Source organism: Palaemon carinicauda, chromosome 44 (genome assembly GCF_036898095.1).
Source record: "Palaemon carinicauda isolate YSFRI2023 chromosome 44, ASM3689809v2, whole genome shotgun sequence".
NCBI classification, from domain to species: domain Eukaryota; kingdom Metazoa; phylum Arthropoda; class Malacostraca; order Decapoda; family Palaemonidae; genus Palaemon; species Palaemon carinicauda.
Window position 1 is genome coordinate 44,535,781 of NC_090768.1, and position 22,651 is coordinate 44,558,431.

The window sequence follows — 22,651 nt, forward strand, 5'->3', positions numbered from 1 at the left end:
CCAAGCCCTAGAGTGCATTCTGAGCATGCTGAAGAGGAACAGATGCTCGGTGAGACAGTGGATGAGTCTAACAGGGACCCTGTCATCGTTAGCCCTGTTCACCGAGTTAGGGAGACTCCACCTCCGCCCCCTTCAATTCCATCTAGCAGCTCACTGGGACAAGAATATGACGCTCGAAGCGGTCTCTATTCCTGTTACCAAAGAGATGAAGACTACTCTCATGTGGTGGAAGAGCAACATCCTTCTCAAGGAGGGTCTCTCGTTAGCTGTTCAGACCCCCAATCTTCATCTCTATTCGGACGCATCAGACTCGGGCTGGGGCGCGACCTTGGACGGACAGGAATGCTCGGGGACATGGAACAAGGAACAGGAAACGCTTCACATCAATTGCAAGGAGTTGTTGGCAGTACATCTGGCCTTAATGAACTTCAAGTCCCTCCTGCTAAACAAGGTGGTGGAGGTGAACTCCGACAACACCACAGCCTTGGCATACATCTCCAAGCAGGGAGGGACTCATTCGAAGAAGCTATACGAGATCGCAAGGGACCTCCTCATTTGGTCAAGAAGTCTAAACCTCAAGCTGGTAACGAGATTCATTCAGGGCAATATGAATGTCTCGGCAGATCGCCTCAGCAGGAAGGGTCAAGTCATCCCCACAGAATGGACCCTTCACAAGGACGTGTGCAACAGACTTTGGACCTTGTGGGGTCAGCCAACGATAGATCTGTTCGCCACCTCCATGACCAAGAGGCTCCCATTGTACTGTTCCCCAATTCCAGACCCGGCAGCGGTTCACGTGGATGCTTTTCTGCTGGATTGGTCCCATCTCGATCTTTATGCATTCCCGCCGTTCAAGATCATCAACAGAGTTATTCAGAAGTTCGTCTCCCACGAAGGGACACGGCTGACGTTGGTTGCTCCCCTTTGGCCTGCAAGAGAATGGTTCACAGAGGTACTGCAATGGCTGGTCGACGTTCCCAGGACTCTCCCTCTAAGAGTGGACCTTCTACGTCAACCTCACGTAAAGAAGGTACACCCAAGCCTCCACGCTCTTCGTCTGACTGCCTTCAGACTATCGAAAGACTCTCTAGAGCTAGAGGCTTTTCGAAGGAGGCAGCCAGAGCGATTGCCAGAGCAAGGAGGATTTCCACTCGTAGAGTCTATCAATCCAAGTGGGAAGTCTTCCGAAGCTGGTGCAGAGCCAATGCAGTTTCCTCTACCAATACCTCTGTAACCCAAGTTGCTGACTTCCTGTTACATCTTAGGAATGTTAGATCTCTTTCGGCTCCTACGATCAAAGGGTACAGAAGTATGTTGGCAGCAGTTTTCCGCCACAGAGGCTTGGATCTTTCTTCCAACAAGGATCTACAGGACATCCTTAAGTCTTTCGAGACCTCTAAAGAACGTCGCTTGTCCACTCCAGGCTGGAATCTAGACGTAGTTTTAAGGTTCCTGATGTCTCCTAGATTTGAACCTCTCCAGTCAGCCTCTTTCAAGAACCTTACTCTCAAAACTCTTTTCCTCATCTGCCTTGCAACAGCCAAAAGAGTTAGTGAGGTTCACGCCTTCAGCAGGAACATAGGATTCACATCCGAAACAGCAACATGTTCCTTACAGCTCGGGTTTTTGGCAAAAAATGAACTTCCTTCACGTCCTTGGCCTAGATCGTTTGAAATTCCTAGCCTCTCCAACATGGTGGGTAACGAGCTAGAGAGAGTTCTTTGCCCTGTCAGAGCTCTAAAGTATTATCTTAAAAGGTCTAAACCTATACGAGGACAATCAGAAGCCTTATGGTGTGCCATCAAGAAACCTTCGATGCCTATGTCCAAAAACGCAGTTTCGTATTACATAAGGCTTCTGATTAGAGAAGCTCATTCTCACATGAAGGATGAAGACCTTGCTTTGCTGAAGGTAAGGACCCACGAAGTGAGAGCTGTAGCTACTTCGATGGCTTTCAAACAGAACCGTTCTCTGCAGAGTATTATGGATGCAACCTATTGGAGGAGCAAGTCAGTGTTTGCATCATTTTATCTCAAAGATGTCCAGTCTCTTTACGAGAACTGCTACACCCTGGGACCATTCGTAGCAGCGAGTGCAGTAGTAGGTGAGGGCTCAGCCACTACATTCCCTTAATCCCATAACCTTTTTTAACCTTTCTCTTGAATGCTTTTATTGTTGTTTTTGGGTTGTTACGGTAGGCTAAGAAGCCTTCCGCATCCTAGTTGATTTGGCGGGTGGTCAATTCGTTCTTGAGAAGCGCCTAGGTTAGAGGTTGTGTAGAGGTCCTTTAGTATGGGTTGCAGCCCTTTGTACTTCAGCACCTTAGAGTTGTTCAGCCTCCTAAGAGGAACGCTGCGCTCAGTAAGGAAGACGAACTTATTAAAGGCAGAGTAATGGTTCAAGTCGACTTCCTTTCCAGGTACTTATTATTTCATTGTTATTTTGAATAACTGATAATATGAAATACGGGATACTTAGCTTCTTGATATACATGTACACTGGTTTTCACCCACCTCCCTGGGTGTGAATCAGCTACATGATTATCGGGTAAGATTAATATTGAAAAATGTTATTTTCATTAGTAAAATAAATTTTTGAATATACTTACCCGATAATCATGATTTAATTGACCCACCCTTCCTCCCCATAGAGAACCAGTGGACCGAGGAAAAATTGAGGTGGTGTCAACAAGAAGTACTGCAGTACCTGGCCACAGATGGCGCTGGTGAGTACACCCCCCTCTTGTATAGCGATCGCTGGCGTATCCCGTGCGTAGAATTCTGTCGGGCAACGGAGTTGACAGCTACATGATTATCGGGTAAGTATATTCAAAAATTTATTTTACTAATGAAAATAACATTTTTGAAACACATAAATGATATATTTTACTTACGGTACTTTTCAGGTTTACAATATAGATTATTTATAATTGCAATTGTTCAAACTAAAGCTATTTATATGTTTTTTGCTGCCAAAGGGTTAATAAGTGTAGTAAAGATTGTAAAGGCGAGTCAGTTTCATGAATGAGATAGTATGGGCACGTGTTGAGGGTAGATGGTGGGGAGGGAGTGAGGAGGGCTTGGGTGGAACATGTTAGGGGATAATATCAAGAGGGAGGCCAAGAATTAGATGGCGAGATAAGGTGAAGGAGGATATGGAGAGAAGAGGTTTGGTAGAAGAGGATGCCTTTGATTGAAGGCATTGGAGAAGGCGCATCAGGCAACCGACCCCTTGATATAGGGATAACACTGGGAAAAATAAGTAAAGTATTTGTGCATGGTGTTGAGGATCATTCGTGTTTCATTCTTATTTGATACTTGTAATTTGTGGTTAAAACCATTTTCTGCTCTACTCTTGGCTTTTGGTAAATATTATTACAAGCTAAGCTATAGCCCTAGTTGGAAAAGTCTTTTTATAGTTTATTTATGACATATTTGTTTTTGATGTTGTTAATAGTTTATATATGACATGTCTGTTTTGACGTTGTTACTCATTTTAGAATGATTTATTGTTAATTTGTTCTCTTCATTTATTTATTTCCTTATTTCCTTTCCTCACTGGGCTATTTTTCCCTGTTGGAGTCCCTGGGCTTATAGCATCTTGCTTTTCCAACTAGGGTTGTAGCTTGGATAGTGATAATAATGATAATAATAATATAAGGTTAAGGGCTCCAAGAGGGAAAAATAAGCTAGTGAGGAAAGGAAACAAGGAAATGAATAAACTACAAGAGAACTAATAACAATCAAAGTAAAATATTTTAAGATCATTGACAACATTAAATTAAATCTGGCATATATAAACTATAAAAACTTCATAAGAGGAAGAGAAACAAGATAGAATAGCGAGCCCGAGTGTACCTTCATGCAAGAGAACTCAAACCCAAGACATTGGAAGACCAGGGTACAGAGGCTATGTAAACCATGTATAATTATGTTACTCTGCCAACAATATCAGTCACAAGGAAAATCTATACTGTAGTTTGTTGTGGTTCCTTGGCTTAGCAAGATCATGTTATATGAATGAGGTAGCTCATAAGTGATGTGGTGGCCTATTTATATATCTAGCTTGAGTGAAAACTGAGCAGATGTGTCGGAAAAATGTGATGTAAATGTTGGTGTAATAAAGGGATTTTGACGAAGGAAAAATCTATTTCTGGGGAGAGACCTGTGGCGCCCGGTGAAAAGAGTCCTTCTTATATATCTTTTCTGATAAAACCTTCCAATTATACCAGAGAAAGATAAAAGCATGGAATGCTGAGGTTACTACCCTCGCGCGAGCACCTTTTGGGTGTCGTGTATAAAGCAAAGGCGCGTGAAAACCACTATTCACAGGTTGTCTTCCATTCAGTTAATTCCTTCGTCAAAGGGATGGGCCGATACAAAGGCCCTAGCCAACCACCAGCGCCACACCACCACGCCTAGAATCATTGCTGAGCCATTTTTTTATGTTAATAGATAAAACAATAAAGGTGCACTATAAAGAAATAGATAAAACAATAAAGGTGCACAGTAAAGAAGGCACATGGGATTTACTTTATACAGATGGCCGAGTGTTAATTGCAGAATCCGGGGAGAGGGGGGGATGTTTTTTACCTCTGCCAACTAAGTTGACAGGAGGTTATGTTTTACCCTGTTTGTGTGTTTATTTGTTTGTGAACAGTTTCATGGCCACAATTTTAATCGTAAATTAATGAAACCAGCAGGAATTAACTGTCATGTAAAAAGCTGGAAATGATTAAATTTGAAAGATCAAGCAAAACGTCCAATTCACGTAATCAGTCATAAGTTTAGACATTGTTGTCACAGAGACTTCAAATTTGCTTCATATTTGTGTGTATGAAAATCCATGCCAATTAATACATGTTAAGGTCAAGGTCAAAGTAGAGCTAAAGGTCGAGGAATAAGCTGCCGCGGTGGAGATCTTATCTATACTGAGTGGCCCTCTAGTTTTAAAGGTTTAACATGAAGAAATAGAATAAAGAGAAGAGGACTGAAAATCAATGTAAGCTAAACAAATTTCATCCATCCATCCATCCATATACCAAGGCACTTCCCCCAATTTTGGGGGGTAGCTGACATCAACAAAGAAACAAAACAAAAAGGGGACCTCTACTCTCTACGTTCCTCCAGCCTAACCAGGGACTCAGCCGAGTTCAGCTGGTACTGCTAGGGTGCCACAGCCCAACCTCCCACATTATCCACTACAGATGAAGCTTCATAATGCTGAATCCCCTACTGTGATAGGAAATGAAGCAGTGGAAATACAGTATAGTAGTGCAACCAAGAAAGGTCCCATGACTAATGTGGTACTGTAAAAGAGAAAAAATGCAGAACTGTGTTGTGATAGGTGTGGAGTTCTTAGAATTACTCAAGCATTTCTGTTACCTTGAGGAGACATCAGTACTGCGAATGAATTGGGAAGAGTTAGAATGCAGATATAACTTGACTACTAGTAAAAGAAAATGCCCCATTAGTAGAAAGATCACAAACATATGATTAGCTTATGTTTGTGCAGTCCAATGGAGGAGAAATATGGTCAATACTACAGAAAATATAATTCTAAAATTGTGTTTTATAGCAATGTCTAACTTTCCAATTTAAGTCGAAGGCTAGATCATATTACAAATGAAAAGTCAAAGGAAGATGTGTCATTAGAGTAGAGTAGTTTAAACATGTCGAGAAGGAATGAGGGACAGTTGGGTAGAAGCTAGTAGATCTTGAAGTGTCAGATGAAAGCAGACTGAAAGACCAAGAACGTCTGGTAAAAAGTGGATAGACAACGTCTTGGACCTCATACGAGTTCAGTTGGAAATAGTAAATTGGCAAAGAACTGAAATGAACTGTTATGATTTCTAATCCCAGGAAAGAAAAAGCCATCTTAGAATGTTTAAGATAATAACTCCCTTTTTTAACATATTTGTACATTAGCTCAATACATTTTGTCCAAAGCACAGAACGTTTTGTGTTCATCAAAATGTCAAACAGAAAGGTAAACTACATAATTTATCACAAAAGCATATGATTTGAGCTTTCATTACCGCTGAGGTTTTGACAGACTCAAAAGCTTTTTCAGTCTATAAATACCATACGTAATGGTCTGTTTTAACTTGGGTTTAGTTTGATCATTCTTGTAATGGTCTAAAAGCTTTCAAATATTAGTTAAAATTGATTTAGAAAATGATTATATTCTCAACTTCTCAGGATGATGGATTGCAGAATAACCTGAACCGAACAACTAGTGCATCAGTTGAGATGGTGTTAAATGATTCTTCTGATAAATTTATTAAAGGTAAGAGTATAAAATTAAAATATTGTCTTACATCTTCTGTATCGAGTAGTTATGTTACTTTTCCCAAGTTTCCATTTGTATTTGATTTAGAGGAATTTTAAATTTAAGCAATTTATAATCATACAAGAATGATTCTTTAAGTTTTTTAAAGTGAGGTAATATTTATTTATTGCCTCTGTATTTAAACCAATAGTGTACTACCGAACAGAATTACGATAATTTATCTGTGAAGGAATTTTAGTTGAACAATTTATTATTATTATTATTATTATTACTACTACTACTAGCTAAGCTACAACCCTAGTGGAAAAAGAAGGATGCTCTAAGCCCAAGGGCTCCAACAGGGAAAAATAGTCCAGTTAGGAAAAGAAACTAGGAAATAAATGAACTACAAGAGAAGCAATGAACAATCAAAATAAGATATTTTAAGTGCCGTAACAACATTAAATTAGGTATTCTATATATAAAATATAAAAGCTTAAAACAACAAGAGGAAAGAGAAACAGGATAGAATAGTATGCCCAAGTGTACCTTCAAGCAAGAGAACTTTAACCCAGGGCAGTGGAAGACCATGGTACAAAGGCTATGGCACTACCTACGACTAGATAGTATTGTTCTTGTTAAAGTGGTTGGAATTCCTATTATTATTATTGTTATTACTAGCTAAGCTACAACCCTAGTTGGAAAAGCATAATGCTATAAGCCCAAGAACTCTATTATTATTGTTATTATTATTATTATTATTATTATTATTATTATTATTATTATTAGCCAAGCTACAACCCTAGTTGGAAAAGCAAGATGCTATAAGCCCAAGGGCTCCAACAGGGAAAAATAGCCCAATGAGGATGATATAATATGCAAGAGGTTGCAGTGATTAAAAGACAGGTCTTGATTGCTTGGGTGCTAGGTAGAGACTGCCCTTTATTTATAGCTACATGGGACTACATGATACCACATCCCCCTTATCACATACAAAGCATTGATTACACATAATAACTAATCTGGCATATAAGTACAAGGAAATAAACGATGAAAGTTCCATATTCAAACGTATTCCATTGTTTTCATCCCTTCACAATAAACATGCATAGTACAATTTGTGATTGTGGATAGTAATATAAACATAATAGCTATTATCTTTGCGGAATTTGGTCCGAATAGTGTTGGTTACAGCAGGGCAGTCATAAATATGTTATTTTTATTAATAAAATAAATTTTTGAATATACTTACCCGATAATCATGTAGCTGTCAACTCCGTTGCCCGACAGAATTCTATGGAGGGATACGCCAGCTATCACAATACTAGAAGGGGGTGTACTTACCAGCGCCACCTGTGGCCAGGTACTCAATCATTTGTTGTTTACACCTCCTCAATTATTCCTCGGTCCACTGGTTCTCTCTGGGGAGGAAAGGGAGGGTCGATTAAATCATGATTATCGGGTAAGTATATTCAAAAATTTATTTTATTAATAAAAATAACATTTTTCAATATTAAACTTACCCGATAATCATGTAGCTGATTCACACCCAGGGAGGTGGGTGAAAACCAGTGTACATGATTAAAGGATAGCTAAGTATCCCCAAATTTCATATAACAGTTATCTCAAATAACAATGAAATAATAAGTACCTGGTAAGGAAGTCGAATAGAACCGTTACTCTGCCTTTTATTTAAAGTTCGTCTTCCTTACTGAGCGCAGCGTTCCTCTTGGAGGCTGAATCAACCCAAAGGTGCCAAAGTACAAGGGGTTGCAACCCTACTAAAGGACCTCTACCAAACCTTTAACCCAGGCGCTTCTCAAGAATGAATAGACCACCCGCCAAATCCAAGGATGCGGAAGGCTTCTTAGCCTACCGTAACAACCATAAAAACAACAATAAAAGTATTCAAGAGAAAGGTTAAAAAGGTTATGGGATTATGGGAATGTAGTGGCTGAGCCCTCACCTACTACTGCACTCGCTGCTACGAATGGTCCCAGGGTGTAGCAGTTCTCGTAAAGAGACTGGACATCTTTCAGATAAAATGATGCAAACACTGACTTGCTCCTCCAATAGGTTGCATCCATAATGCTCTGCAGAGAACGGTTTTTATTAAAGGCCAACGAAGTAGCAACAGCTCTTACTTCGTGGGTCCTTACCTTCAGCAACGCAAGGTCTTCCTCCTTTAAGTGAGAATGTGCTTCTCTGATCAGAAGCCTTATATAGTACGAAAGCCCATTCTTGGACATGGGTCTCGAGGGTTTCTTGATGGCACACCATAAGGCTTCTGACTGTCCTCGAATAGGTTTAGACCTCTTCAGATAATATTTGAGAGCTCTGACAGGGCAAAGAACTCTCTCTAGTTCGTTACCTACCATGTTGGAGAGGCTAGGTATTTCGAACGATCTAGGCCAAGGACGTGAAGGAAGTTCGTTCTTTGCTAGGAATCCAAGCTGAAAAGAACATGTAGCTGATTCGGTTGTGAAACCAATGTTCTTGCTGAAGGCATGAACCTCACTGACTCTCTTAGCTGTTGCAAGGCAAACGAGAAAAGCAGTCTTGAGGGTAAGATCCTTGAAGGAAGCTGACTGGAGAGGTTCGAACCTAGATGTCATAAGGAACCTTAAGACTACGTCCAGATTCCAGCCTGGAGTGGAAAGACGACGTTCTTTAGACGTCTCAAAAGACTTGAGAATGTCTTGAAGGTCCTTGTTGGAAGACAGGTCCAAACCCCTGTGGCGGAGGACTGAGGCCAACATGCTCCTATACCCTTTAATTGTAGAAGTAGAAAGGGATCTCTCATTCCTAAGATGAATAAGGAAGTCAGCTATTTGGATCACAGAGGTATTGGTAGAGGATATTGAATTGGCTCTACACCAGCTTCGGAAGACCTCCCACTTAGACTGGTAGACTCTACGAGTGGAAATTCTTCTAGCTCTGGCAATCGCACTGGCTGCCTCCTTCGAAAAGCCTCTAGCTCTAGCGAATCTTTCGACAGTCTGAAGGCAGTCAGTCGAAGAGCGTGGAGGTTTGGGTGCAACCTGTCTACGTGTGGTTGACGTAGAAGGTCCACTCTTAGAGGTAGAGTCCTGGGGAAGTCGACTAGCCATTGACGTACCTCTGTGTACCATTCTCTTGCAGGCCAAAGGGGAGCAACCAGCGTCAGCCGTGTCCCTTCGTGCGAGACGAATTTCTGCAGAACTTTGTTTATAATCTTGAACGTAGGGAATGCGTACAGGTCGAGATGGGACCAGTTCAGAAGGAAAGCATCTACATGAACCGCTGCAGGGTCTGGAACAGGGGAACAATAAAGCGGAAGTCTCTTGGTGATGGAGGTGGCAAACAGGTCTATGGTAGGTTGACCCCACAACGTCCAAAGTCTGTTGCACACACTCTTGTGGAGGGTCCATTCCGTGGGAATGACCTGATTCCTTCTGCTGAGGCGATCCGCTGAAACATTCATATCGCCCTGGATGAACCTCGTGACCAGAGTGAGGTTTAGACCTCTTGACCAAATGAGGAGGTCCCTTGCGATCTCGTAAAGGCTCCTCGAATGGGTCCCTCCTTGCTTGGAGATGTAAGCCAAGGCTGTGGTGTTGTCTGAATTCACCTCCACCACTTTGCCTAGCAGGAGGGACTTGAAGTTCAACAGGGCAAGATGGACTGCTAACAGTTCCTTGCAATTGATGTGGAGTAATCCTTGTTCCTTGTTCCACACTCCTGAGCATTCCCGTCCGTCCAAGGTCGCACCCCAGCCCGAGTCCGATGCATCCGAGAAGAGAAGAAGATGGGGGGTCTGGATGGCCAATGATAGACCCTCCTTGAGAAGAAGATTGTGCTTCCACCACCGGAGAGTGGTCTTCATCTCTTGGTTGATAGGGATAGAGACTGCTTCTAGAGTCGAGCCCTTGTCCCAATGAGCTGCAAGATGGAATTGAAGAGGGCGGAGGTGGAGTCTCCCCAGCTCGACAAACAGGGCCAGAGATGAGAGGGTCCCTGTGAGACTCATCCACTGTCTCACTGAGCAATTGCTCCTCTTCAGCATGCTCATGATGCACTGTAGGGCTTGGTTTATCCTGGGGGCCGATGGAAAAGCCCGAAAATCCCGACTCTGAATCTCCATTCCCAGGTACACAATGGATTGGGAGGGAATGAGTTGAGATTTCTCTAAATTGACTAATAGACCTAGGTCTCTGATTAGATCTAAAGTCCAAGAGAGGTTCTCCAGACAACGACGACTCGTGGAGGCTCTCAACAGCCAGTCGTCTAGGTAGAGGGAGGCTCTGATGTTCGATAAGTGCAGGAATTTCGCTACATTCCTCATCAGATGAGTAAAGACCATAGGAGCTGTGCTTAGGCCAAAACACAGGGCTTGGAACTGATAGACAACCTTTCCGAAAACGAATCTCAGGAAAGGTTGGGAGTCTGGATGAATGGGAACGTGAAAGTATGCATCTTTCAAGTCCAATGAGACCATCCAGTCCTCCTGTCTGACCGCTGCTAAGACCGACTTGGTCGTCTCCATTGTGAACGTCTGCTTGGTGGTGACATACTCGTTGAGAGAGCTGACGTCCAGCACCGGTCTCCAACCTCCTGTCTTTTTGGCCACAAGAAAGAGACGGTTGTAGAAGCCCGGGGATTGATGGTCCCGGACTATAACCACTGCCTTCTTCTGCACAAGTAGCGACACCTCCTGTTGCAATGCTAGCCTCTTGTCCTCTTCTTTGTAGTTGGGAGAGAGGTTGATGGGCGATGTGGTCAGAGGCGGTTTGAGGCAGAATGGAATCCTGTAACCGTACCTCAGCCAACTGACAGACTGTGCGTCTGCACCTCTCTTCTCCCAGGCTTGCCAGAAGATCTTGAGCCTGGCACCTACTGTTGTCTGGAGAATCTGAGAGTCAGTGTTTTCCCTTGGATGTCCTGGGTCCTTTCTTAGACTTGCCCCTGTGAGAGTCTGGACGGGAGCTTCCTCGGCTGGGGGCTCTACCACGAAAGGGCGGTATGAACCTAGAGGCCGGGGTATCAGCCACTGGAGAGCGATAAGTCTTGGGGACAGAGGTGGTAACCTTAGACTTACGAGCCGATGAAGCTACAAGATCGTGCGTGTCCTTCTGTATCAGGGCAGCCGACAAGTCCTTAACTAGCTCCTCTGGAAAGAGGAACTTAGAGAGTGGAGCAAAAAGGAGCTGAGACCGCTGGCACGGTGTAATGCTGGCTGAGAGGAAGGAACACAGTTGTTCTCTTTTCTTCAACACCCCTGATACAAATAACGACGCTAGCTCACCCGATCCATCCCTGATAGCCTTATCCATGCAGGACATAATTAACATGGCAGAGTCTTTGTCCGCAGGAGATGTTTTCTTGCTGAGGGCTCCCAGGCACCAGTCGAGAAAATTGAACATCTCGAAAGCTCTGAACAACCCTTTCAGAAGATGATCCAGGTCTGAGAAGGTCCAACAAACCTTCGAGCGTCTCATCGCAGTCCTCCTAGGCGAGTCCACCAGACTTGAGAAGTCAGCCTGGGCAGAGGCAGGAACTCCCAAGCCTGGTGCTTCCCCTGTGGCATACCAAACGCAACCTTTCGATGCGAGCTTCGTTGGAGGGAACATGAAGGAAGTCTTGCCCAGGTGTTGTTTAGACTGAAGCCAATCCCCTAAGATCCTTAAGGCCCTCTTGGAGGATCTAGCTAGGACAAGCTTAGTATAGCACGACTTAGCTTGTTGCACGCCTAGCGAAAACTCAGATGGAGGAGAGCGGGGAACAGCAGAGACGAAGTGGTCAGGGTAAAGCTCCCTGAGTAGAGCCAAGACCTTTCTAAAATCAACAGACAATGGAGAAGGCTTAGACTCCTCCACGTCTGATGAGGGATCAAGATGTGCCTCCTCATCATCCGACACTTCATCAGCAGAAGGTAGCGAAGCAAAAGGACCAGAATGCTGAACCGCAGAGTCAGAATGGGTAGGAACAACAGCAGAGGTTTCCTCAACTTGAGGGAAAACCTGAGGTTCAGACTGCATAGGTTGAACAACAGTCGGAGCAGAAGGCAGGTGCAAGGGTGAAGGAGGTTGACTCCTAGCAAGAGTTGCACCCAAGGAATGCACCAGCTGAACGGAGGACGGAGGCGGAGTAGACCGTTCCTGTTCCTGTGGTATGAGTGGAGCGTGAAGAGACCGAGGCTGTGCAGAACAAGGTAAAGTTCCCGCAAGCAGAGATGTCTGAGGAGCAGGATCAGGGTGCACGGGTAGAGCTCGGTGCAGCAACTGAGGAGACTGACTCACAGGTGGAAGAGGTTGTTGTACCTCCACCGAGAGTTGCACCGCTGGTGGAGCAGCCAGGGGAGGAGGAGGAAGAGTGGAGTAATCCTCCTGATCCCAAACCGAAGGTTGCCTTAAAGAAGGCTGATGCTGAACAACACTGGGAACAGTGAACACAGAAAGTGGTTCAACATCGTATGCCTGGCAGATGGAGCTGCGACTGGGTGCAGCGAGTGCAGGCGGGTGCAGCACAGGCTGAACGGGTGCAGGAGGTTGGTGCACCACCGGTACAGGCGGGTGCCGCACAGGCTGAACGGGTGCAGGAGGTAGGTGCACCACCGGTGCAGGCGGGTGCAGCACAGGCTGAACGGGTGCAGGAGGTTGGTGCACCACAGGTGCAGGAGGAGCAACACTCTCAGCACGACACTCACGCATCAGGTCCGAAAGCTGAGCTTGCATGGACTGAAGCATAGACCACTTGGGATCAGCAGAGACAGTAGCAAACTGAGGTAAAGCCATAACAGTGGTTGCACCACCGGTGCAGCTCTGTTGTACCTTACTCCTCTTGGGCGGAGTACAGTCGCTAGATGACTGAGGCGAGTCAGAGCTGAGCCAACGACTGCAACCTGGCTGAGCACTCGAGGGCTGGACTCTGCGTTTAAGCGGTCTAGAGACCTGAGACCAACGTTTCTTCCCCGAGAGAAGATCAGCGGACGAGCGGAAGACGGGCTCAATCGTCTGCAAGTGGGAGTGACGGTCTGTGGAAGACACGCCCGCAACCACTGAGGATAATTCTGTGCGCCTAACAAGGCCTGCCGAACCCTTATGCCCTTCGACATTGCTTCTCCCCTGGGCTTGGGAGCTTGCAAGAGGTCCCGGACTGGGAGAACGACTGGCTCGCACAGAAAAATCCCCACGCACCACACTGGCACTAACACTAGTACAAGGCACTGCACCGACACTAGCACTCGTCACAGCACTGGCACTAACTTCACCCACTGCACTCTTGGCCTTCAACTCTTTCACTTCGGCCATCAGAGACTTATGGTCACTTACCACTGACTCTACCTTATCGCCTAAAGCCTGAATAGCGCGTAAAACCACTGACATATCAGGCGGAGGGCACACAGTAGGATCGGGGGTAGCCACTACAGGGGTAGGATCAGGTTGGGGATCATGAGATGAGGAAAATAAAGAAGAGTGAGAAGAACTCCTCCTAGCTCTAATTCTCTCTAACTTAGAAGAATACTTTAAAAGTCGGACAAAATCCAATTCCGAAAGTCCGGCGCATTCCTCACATCGATTTTCTAACTGACAGGGTCTGTCCCTACAGTCAGAACAAGCGGTGTGAGGATCTACCGAGACCTTCGGAATACGTCTATTGCAAGACCTACATCGTCTATGGGAGGGGGCTTGCGAAATGTCAGACATTTTGTTTTCAAGAGAAGTCAAAGGGAGATCCAAAAAACAAGCAAAAATTCGTTAACCGTTAAACTGAATTAAATAAAAGCTATCTAGCTAATATCAGAAGGTTTCTAGTAATGCGACAGCCGTAAATCAAAGAGAATACATCACCAAATAAGCGAGAATAAACTCGAAGACCATAAGCGTATCCCAGAACGTCTAGCCGGAGGCACGACAGAGGAATAATTGAGGAGGTGTAAACAACAAATGATTGAGTACCTGGCCACAGGTGGCGCTGGTAAGTACACCCCCTTCTAGTATTGTGATAGCTGGCGTATCCCTCCATAGAATTCTGTCGGGCAACGGAGTTGACAGCTACATGATTATCGGGTAAGTTTAATATTGAAAAATGAAAATAAGTGGCAAATTATAATTTTTTTTTTTTTTTTTTTTTTTTTTTTTTTTTTTTTTTTTTGATGCAAAGAACAACAACACCCAAAATATATTAAAACAAAATGGAAACCTGATACACATGTAACGAGTGTTCGAAATGGAGCCTGTTCTCCAGTCCGAGACTCGTAAATTTTCAAATAAAATTCATTATTCTGAATCACTTATCAGTCCTGAGACCGATAACTTTTCTTGAGTTTCAAACTCTGGTAACGACCTCTCAGAATTTTCGGTCATGAAACGAGGGGGGGGGGGGAGTTGTATATTAATATTTAACTTAACACTTTATGGGAATTTACGGTATGTGACCGCGTTACTTTCAATATATCTGGATGGGGTTTTCACCAGCCGGCCTGACTTGGTATACACCGCTGTCGGGTCTGTAGTGTTATCACTAGTTGCGGGTCTTTGGTGGGTTATTTCGGTCTCACTAGGTGGCGGCAGCGATATATCGGCGGGTCGTGGTGGAGGCTGTGCTGATGATGTTGGAGCCTGCTGCCGGGTGTTGGGCGGTTCTGTGTTTGTCGCGAGCGGTGTCGGACGGATGTGGGACCGGTTCCTCCTGAGGCACGCTCCGTTTTGGGCTTCCACAATGTATGATTGGGGTTCTTCTGACTTACGTACCACTCTGCCTGGCACCCATGTGTGGCAGGCCTTGTCGAATATTCGGACTGGTTGTTCGGGTTGGAGGTCTGTGAAGTGCCGTTGTGTCCGATTTGGTCGTAGGTGGTCCTGGAGGTGGTTGCGGGTCGTGATGTGTGCGAGATGTGGTTCGTTTCTGCCTGGTAGGTCAGTGGTCACCTTGCGACCAAACATGAGCTCTGCGGGGCTGGTTGTCTTATTGTCGATCGGGGTGGCCCGTAAGTGGAGTAATGCAGTATGCATATCACCACCTGTCTCGAGGCATTTTTTGATAATCGCCTTGCATGTTCCAACTGCGCGCTCCGCGAGGCCATTGGACTGAGGGTAATGTGGGCTTGATGTGATGTGCTCAATACCCCAGGCTTTTGTGAAGTCCCTCATGGCTGCTCCCGTGTATTGAGGTCCGTTGTCTGAGACCAGGGTCTTGGGGCATCCGAACAGCGAACACAGGAATTTGAGGTGATTGGCCACACTTTCAGATGACAGGTTTTTTAGTTCGGTGACTATCGGGAATTTTGTGAAATAATCAGTTGTGATCAGATATGTCTTGTGGCCAATTTGGAAGATGTCCGAAGCGACTTTGAACCAGGGCATTGGGGGAATGTCATGATGCGTGGTTTCACTAGGACTTTGCTGGGGCTGGTACTTCTGGCATATGTCACATGCCCTGACCTTGTCCTCTATATCCTTTGCAATGTTGGGCCAGAATACACACTCCCGTGCCAGGGCTTGTGTTTTTGTGATCCCTTGGTGGGACCGGTGGAGCTGGTCCAGTATACGGCCTCTGACCTCTTTGGGGATGATAACTTGTCGCCCTTTGAATATGACTCCGTCTTCCACGGCAAGGCATTCTCTGTATGAGAAAAACTGGCGGATATCGGGGTGACAGCCTTTTACTGAGGTAGGCCAACCCTCGATGATAGTATGCTTGAGAGTGCGCAGCACTGGGTCGGTGTCAGACCTATGGCGGACCTCTTCCAAAATCTGGGGACCAAATTTTATGAGTGTAACTGATATCACATCGATGTCATCTAGTTCCAGTCCGTCCACTCGTGTATCCAAAGGGATTTCCTTTTCATTTTGTGGGTTAGGAAGGCGTGATAGGGCGTCGGAAAGTACAAGGGTTCGTCCTTCCTTGTACTTGACCCTCATGTCATACCCCTGCAGTTTCAAGAAGAGACGTTGTAGTCTAGGTGGGGCACTGATCAGTGGCTTCTCCCAGATATTAACGAGGGGTTTGTGGTCAGTGACAGCTTCGAAGTCTCTTCCGTATAGGTAGGTATGAAATCGTTGCACGCCGTGTACTAGTCCAAGGGCCTCTCGCTCGATATTGCTGTAATTTGCCTGCGTTGGTGTCAGGGCTTTGCTGGCGAAGGCTATTACCTTCCCGTCTTGGATGAGGGCCGCCCCGAGGCCTTTTCGCGATGCATCGACTTCAAGAGTCACGGGTCGAGTTGGGTCATAGTAAGACAGCGTGCTTGATGGGGCTATTTGGCGTTTCAGGTGTTGATAGGTGGATTCATGGTCTTCTTCCCATTGGAAGGGCACATCTTCCTTGACCAGATCTCGAAGTCTTTGTGACTGAGCTGAGTAATGTGGTACATAGGGGCTGAGGTAAGTCATTACTCCCAGGAATCTCTGTAGTTCCTCTTTATTGGAGGGTGACGGCATGCTATGCAGGTCGTGTACCTTTAACGGGTCTGGCATCATGCCCTTGCTGGTATAGCGTGTTCCGAAAAACTCGATTTCTGGTTTTGAAATGGAGCATTTCTTCGAGTTTAGGCTGAGTCCGTGTTGGGCTGCACGCTGCATGAACCCCATCAGGTTTTTGTCGTGTTCCGACTGGTCTTTCCCACATATTGCCACATCATCAGCGATGCCAACAACACCTGGGAGATTCTCGATGATGGAGTCCATCCTGGCTTGAAATATGTCCTGGCTTACATTCAGCCCGAATGGTAGCCTTGTCCAACAATACTGGCCGTGTGGTGTTCGGAACGTTGTCAGTAGTTGTGAGTCCTCGTGTAGCGGTATACTCCAGTAGCCTGCTTTGGCGTCTAGCTTGGAGAACACTTTCGCTTTGGAGAATACCGGGTTGATCTCTTCTAGAGTGGGAATCTTGTGGGGACATCTTTTGAGGTTTTGGTTGAGCCGCTTGGGGTCCAGGCAGATCCGTAGGCTTCCATCGGGTTTTGTGACATACACAAGGCTGCTACACCAGTCTGTGTGTGCCGTTACGCATCTGATAACCCCCTCTTTCTCCATAGTGTCAAGCTCGGACTTGATGCGGGGCTTCAGGTGGATACTCACCTTACGGGGCGGATCACAGAAAGGTATCGCGTCATCCTTGAGGTGGAGCATTGCGGGCTCTTTTAGTTTGCCGATACAGTCAAACTGTGCTGGGAATTGCGCTTTTAGTTGTTCGACTGACCTAATAGGGCCTTGTTGGCTTGGTTGCTCAGGTATTCCAGTAACGTCGTTGACATTGATATCCACAATACCAAGTTTTTGGCATGAGGGAAGGCCAAGTATGGCTGGACCAGACACATCAACCACGAAGAACTTTTCTTGCGAGAATGCTGGGTTGCTGAGTTTGCGGACGCTGAGCATTAGTGACCCTAGGCAGGGAATATTGTCGCCACTGTATGATGTTAGTCTTACTGACGGTTCTGGGGATAGTACGAGGCTGGTGGGTGCATCACCAAACATTTGCTTGTATGTCCGCAAGGGCAGCGTATTGCCACTGGAACCTGTGTCGATTTTGAGTTTCAGGGGCCCATAGGCTGGGGGGTTTTCATGCTTGACCATAAGCTTTGAGAATACTTCTCGTTTCGGTGCCACTCCTATGTCGGATATCGTTATCATGTCGAAGTTTGGCATATAATCTGTTTCTTCATCAAGATTAGGGTTTTCATTAACCATGACTTCGTGTTGCCTGTGGTTAGGAGCCCGATTCGGCCGTCGGTAGAAGCGCCCTCTTGTCTTGCTCTGACGTTGTGTCTGCTGCATTTTGTCTCCTGGCATTGTTCTGCCTCCATCAGTTTTGCGGCACATCTTTTTCCAGTGCCCCTTGATGCCACAACCACTGCATCTGTCATTGTAAGCGGGGCAAAACCTTATGGGATGGCTAAGCCCACAGTTCCAGCAGGGATTGTCCGTGGTTTGTAGTTTTTTCCGTGGCTCGTTGCTTTCCCTTCGAATTGCATCCATGTTGGTATGGCTTGTACTTGTGTTCTCAGAGCTCATCTGTATGGAGCGTAATGATGCCGTGGAGGCCGCAATGGCCTCGTATTCCCGACCTCTCTCTAGAACGTTGCTCACAGCATAGCCCTTCGGTTTAGTTAGGAGTTCTTTCCGAAATTCTTCGAATTGTGTTCGTAGTATGGTCATTTCGATAAGTCGTTCGTTGAGTTCTCTGTCTTCAAACTCGCACTTTGTTGCTTTTTCACGGAGTCTGGCCAGGAATTGACTGATTGTTTCAGCAGGTTTCTGTTTGGTATTTGCAAATTCGAGGCGGTGAACTCGGAAATTTATTTTCACCGTTGCATCCACCTCACTTTCAATAAGCCTCCATATGTTCTGCGGCACACGTTGCTCCTGTTCAGTGAGGCCGCTCGCCAAGATACGCCTCATGCCCTCATCGCCAAGGGCAATTTTAATTTTAGTTGCTTGCTTGCCCGGGTCTGTGACTTCCTGGTCTTTGAGGTATAAGTTCATGCGCGCCTTGAATGCACGAAACGACTCTGCCAGGGGCTGGTGAGCCCAGTCCATACTTGGGCATTTAGGCTGGGCCATGATTGGATTTGGTTTCGAGTGTTACACAATAGATAGATAGTGATTGGATTAACAACACAGTTTACGGTTCACAAAGAGACATATAATGAGAGTATGGAAATCACTACAAAAATTTGTCACTGGTAGCCGGCACGGTTTTCAGTTTTGTTTACACTGCTGAATGTACGTTGTTGTTTGGCTCATTTTGTGAAGTAGTGCGCGGATAACAATGGCCAAAATACTTGTAAGTAATCTATTCACAACTTTCTTCACTATTCTCACTGTAATCACGGTGCACTAATGTCCATTCTATGCCATATCCTGACTATATAAGTTATGTATGGTTGTTATCTGGGCCGGTATGACAGTCTTTGTCTGGTTGCTGTTGGGTGAAAATGGCGTCTTCTGCAGCCGCTGGTAATAAACTCTGGCTGATTATGAGTCCTCTTCTCAGTTATTACGGACAGGAGAGGTATGTAAAGTGTCTCTATGGTCCGGGTTTGTTGATGGAATGGCGTGGGGTGCGTTACCACGCTGCCACCATGATATAATATGCAAGAGGTTGCAGTGATTAAAAGACAGGTCTTGATGGCTTGGGTGCTAGGTAGAGACTGCCCTTTATTTATAGCTACATGGGACTACATGATACCACAGAGGAAAGGCAATAAGGAAATTAATAAATGAGGAGAAAATATTAATAGATTATTTTAAAAACAGTAATAACATCAAAACATATGTCATATATAAAGTATAAAAAGACTTATGTCAGCCTGTTCAACATAAAAACAGCCCAGTGAGGATAGGAGATAAGGAAATAAATAAATGAATACCCGAGAGGTAGTTGAATCTCACTAACATTTCCTGTATTTGTTCCTATTGACCCTCTTACCCGACACTCATTTTTTGAAATTGAACATCTGCACATCTCATTTTCTTCTTATTTTACCTGTTCTGTGATTTCTTGAGGTTATTAGCTGGGTGGCCAGTTAGGAAGGTATTTAAGAAAACAATTAAAAAAGTTTGAAAGTAAATTTAGAAAGCAGTGCAGCGTATGTTGAGCGTATGTTGAAGCGATGCTGCAAAAAGACTTTTCAGTCACGGGTACAGGACTCATACTCGTGCTCCTGTAAGTATTATCAGTATTCTAGTCTTTATTTGTGACTTTTGGGGACTCTCTCTCTCTCTCTCTCTCTCTCTCTCTCTCTCTCTCTCTCTCTCTCTCTCTCTCTCTCTCTCTCTCTCTCTCTAATTTGGTGTGTACAATTGTAAGCTTGATGGTGAATATTTGATTAGTTTCTATTTTTCCTCCTAGGAACAAGATTTCTTGTGGATAACTTTTCCCACAATGACTCTGGAGAAGCCAAAGGACATTTTCTAACAAACTTTCACAGTGAAAATTACCAAGGGCTTGGAAAGGACTTCAAAGAAATCCTCTACTGCAGTAATATATGTGGTAAGTTTTCCTATATTTAGTAGATAATGGAAATAAAAAGAAGTAATGGACATGCAAAATGATGACATACATTAAGTTCACTACCACTGAACTTGGAAGACTTTAAATTTTGGATCTTTAACAAAAAAGGCCAAATTTAAATACAGAAGGTACTCATCTTACAAACTTAACCCTTTTACCCCCAAAGGACGTACTGGTACATTTCACAAAAGCCATCCCTTTACCCCCATGGACGTACCGGTACGTCCTTGCAAATAAATGCTATAAAAATTTTTTTTTCATATTTTTGATAATTTTTTTAGAAAAATTCAGGCATTTTCCAGGAGAATGAGACCAACCTGACCTCTCTATGACAAAAATTAAGGCTGTTAGAGCAATTTAAAGAAAATATACTGCAAAATGTGCTGGGAAAAAAATAACCCCCTGGGGGTTAAGGGTTGGAAATATCCAAATAGCCTGGGGGTAAAAGGGTTAAGTTCACTACCACTGAACTTGGAAGACTTTAAATTTTGGATCTTTAACAAAAAAGGCCAAATTTAAATACAGAAGGTACTCATTTTACAAACTTAATTGGTTCCAAGGAGCTGTTTGTAAGTCAAATTTTATTAAATTTTGTCCTAGAGTAGACCTAACCTGAATCCCATGCCTAGGATTTCCAGCTACAGAAGTCAACAAATGGTCGGATTTCATATGAAATAGATATCAGGTTACAGTATTACAAATGTCATTGTTCTTATTGTATTATTAACGACAAACACGTGAAAAACACCGAGAGCACAAAAAATACGACTATGTGGGCAAGTCCAAAACAGAAGGATGACCTAGAGGGCGCGCGTGTTGGGTGTCGGTGGCGTGGTCCAACTGTGTTCTCTAGGGCCTGTTACGGCCCTTCCCTTTGATGAAGGGATTATCTAAATGGAAGACAGCCTGTGAATAGTGGTTTTCACACGCCCCTGTTGTATACACGACACCCACAAGGTGCTCGCGCAAGGGTAGTAACCTCTGCATTCCATGCTTTTATCTTTCTCTGGTATATTTGGAAGATTTATATCAGAAAAGGGTAAAGAAGGACTTCTTTCACCGGGCATCACAGGTCTCTTCCCAGAAATAGATTTTTCCTTCGTCAAAATCCCTTTGTTCTTATTGTATTAAAGGATATGATATTGTTTTATTACATTATTTCTTTATCTTATGTTTTTTATTTTCAATTGGATTTGTGTTTGTAAGTTGAGGACCTCCTGTAATTCAGAATATTCCTAGATTAACACATGAATTGACAAATGTTTAATTGTCTTGTTCTTCAGTGGTATCTCAGATTTTCTCCTATACTCAATTTTTTTTAATGAGGCGCATTTGCACTGACTTGCAGCGGTGCCCTTTTAGGTCGGAAAAGTTTCCTGCTATCCGATTGGTTAGAATCATCTTGTCCAACCAATCAGCGATCAGGAAACTTTTCCGAGCTAAAAGGGCACCCTTGCGAGTCAATGCAAATCTGCCTCACTAAAAAGAATTGACTATAGGTAATATGTAATGCACTAGCACCAGTAGGGACATCCAGAGATTGCATGTTAGGTTTCTGTTATTCTGTAGATCGTTGTTATTGAGTATAGATGTTACCCTGTGCATCATTTTGTAATTATCTTCTTAGATGCCTGGTTATTTTTTAGTGCTGAATTTCTGTAATTTAGTATTACAGTATGTATTGTATGTGTATTTGAATCCTGTTATATCTCGGTAACAAGTCAAGATATTGTGATACTGTAAATTATAGTCAATTTCTTTTAGCGATGCATTTTTGCACCGACTCGCAGCGGTGCCCTTTTAGCTAGGAAAAGTTCCCTGATCGCTGATTGGTTGGACGAGATAATTCTAACCAATCAGCGATCAGGAAACTTTTCTGAGCTAAAAGGGCACCGCTGCGAGTTGGTGCAAATCTGCCTCGATAAAAGAAATGGACTATAGTTCTGCACGTAAAAAAGTACTGTACATTTGAGTTAGAGGTTTTCTTTTGGGGGAGAGAGGAAAGTGAAGATCCGTCGTGCAATAGATTGGTAGGTATAAGAAGGAGAGAATTTCTGTTACCAATATACTGGGTTATGAAGCATGATTTTAGAGGACAGTAAGAAAAATAGTAGCTACAGCATGGTTGAAATAGAGAGAAATTACCAGACTACTGGTAATTAAGGATTACTCATTAGGAGAAAGAGCTACACTCATTACTGCTCAACTCTATGGTGAAAAATCAGGTGCACTGAAAAGGGAAAAGAAAAAGATATTGAAGAGGTGCAGCCACAGAATGTGGGCAGAGCTTTATTTTGAATGAGGTAGGGACAGAGATATGTGGTGTAAATGGATTGGGAAACAGATGGAGATCTCAAAGAGGGTAAAAGTTCAGTTTGGTAAT

At 44.2% G+C, this 22,651-nt stretch overlaps 1 protein-coding gene across 1 annotated transcript in view; it reads left to right on the plus strand.

Moving 5' to 3' along the window:
• The window catches only part of LOC137634446 (DNA cross-link repair 1A protein-like), a 60,031-nt gene that overhangs the window by 23,064 nt on the left and 14,316 nt on the right, over positions 1-22,651 (plus strand). Inside the window, exons 5-6 of the mRNA XM_068366842.1 lie at positions 6,201-6,288; positions 20,107-20,247. Of these exons, the coding sequence (XP_068222943.1) occupies positions 6,201-6,288; positions 20,107-20,247 (229 nt within the window). The remainder of the gene's footprint in view (positions 1-6,200; positions 6,289-20,106; positions 20,248-22,651) is intronic.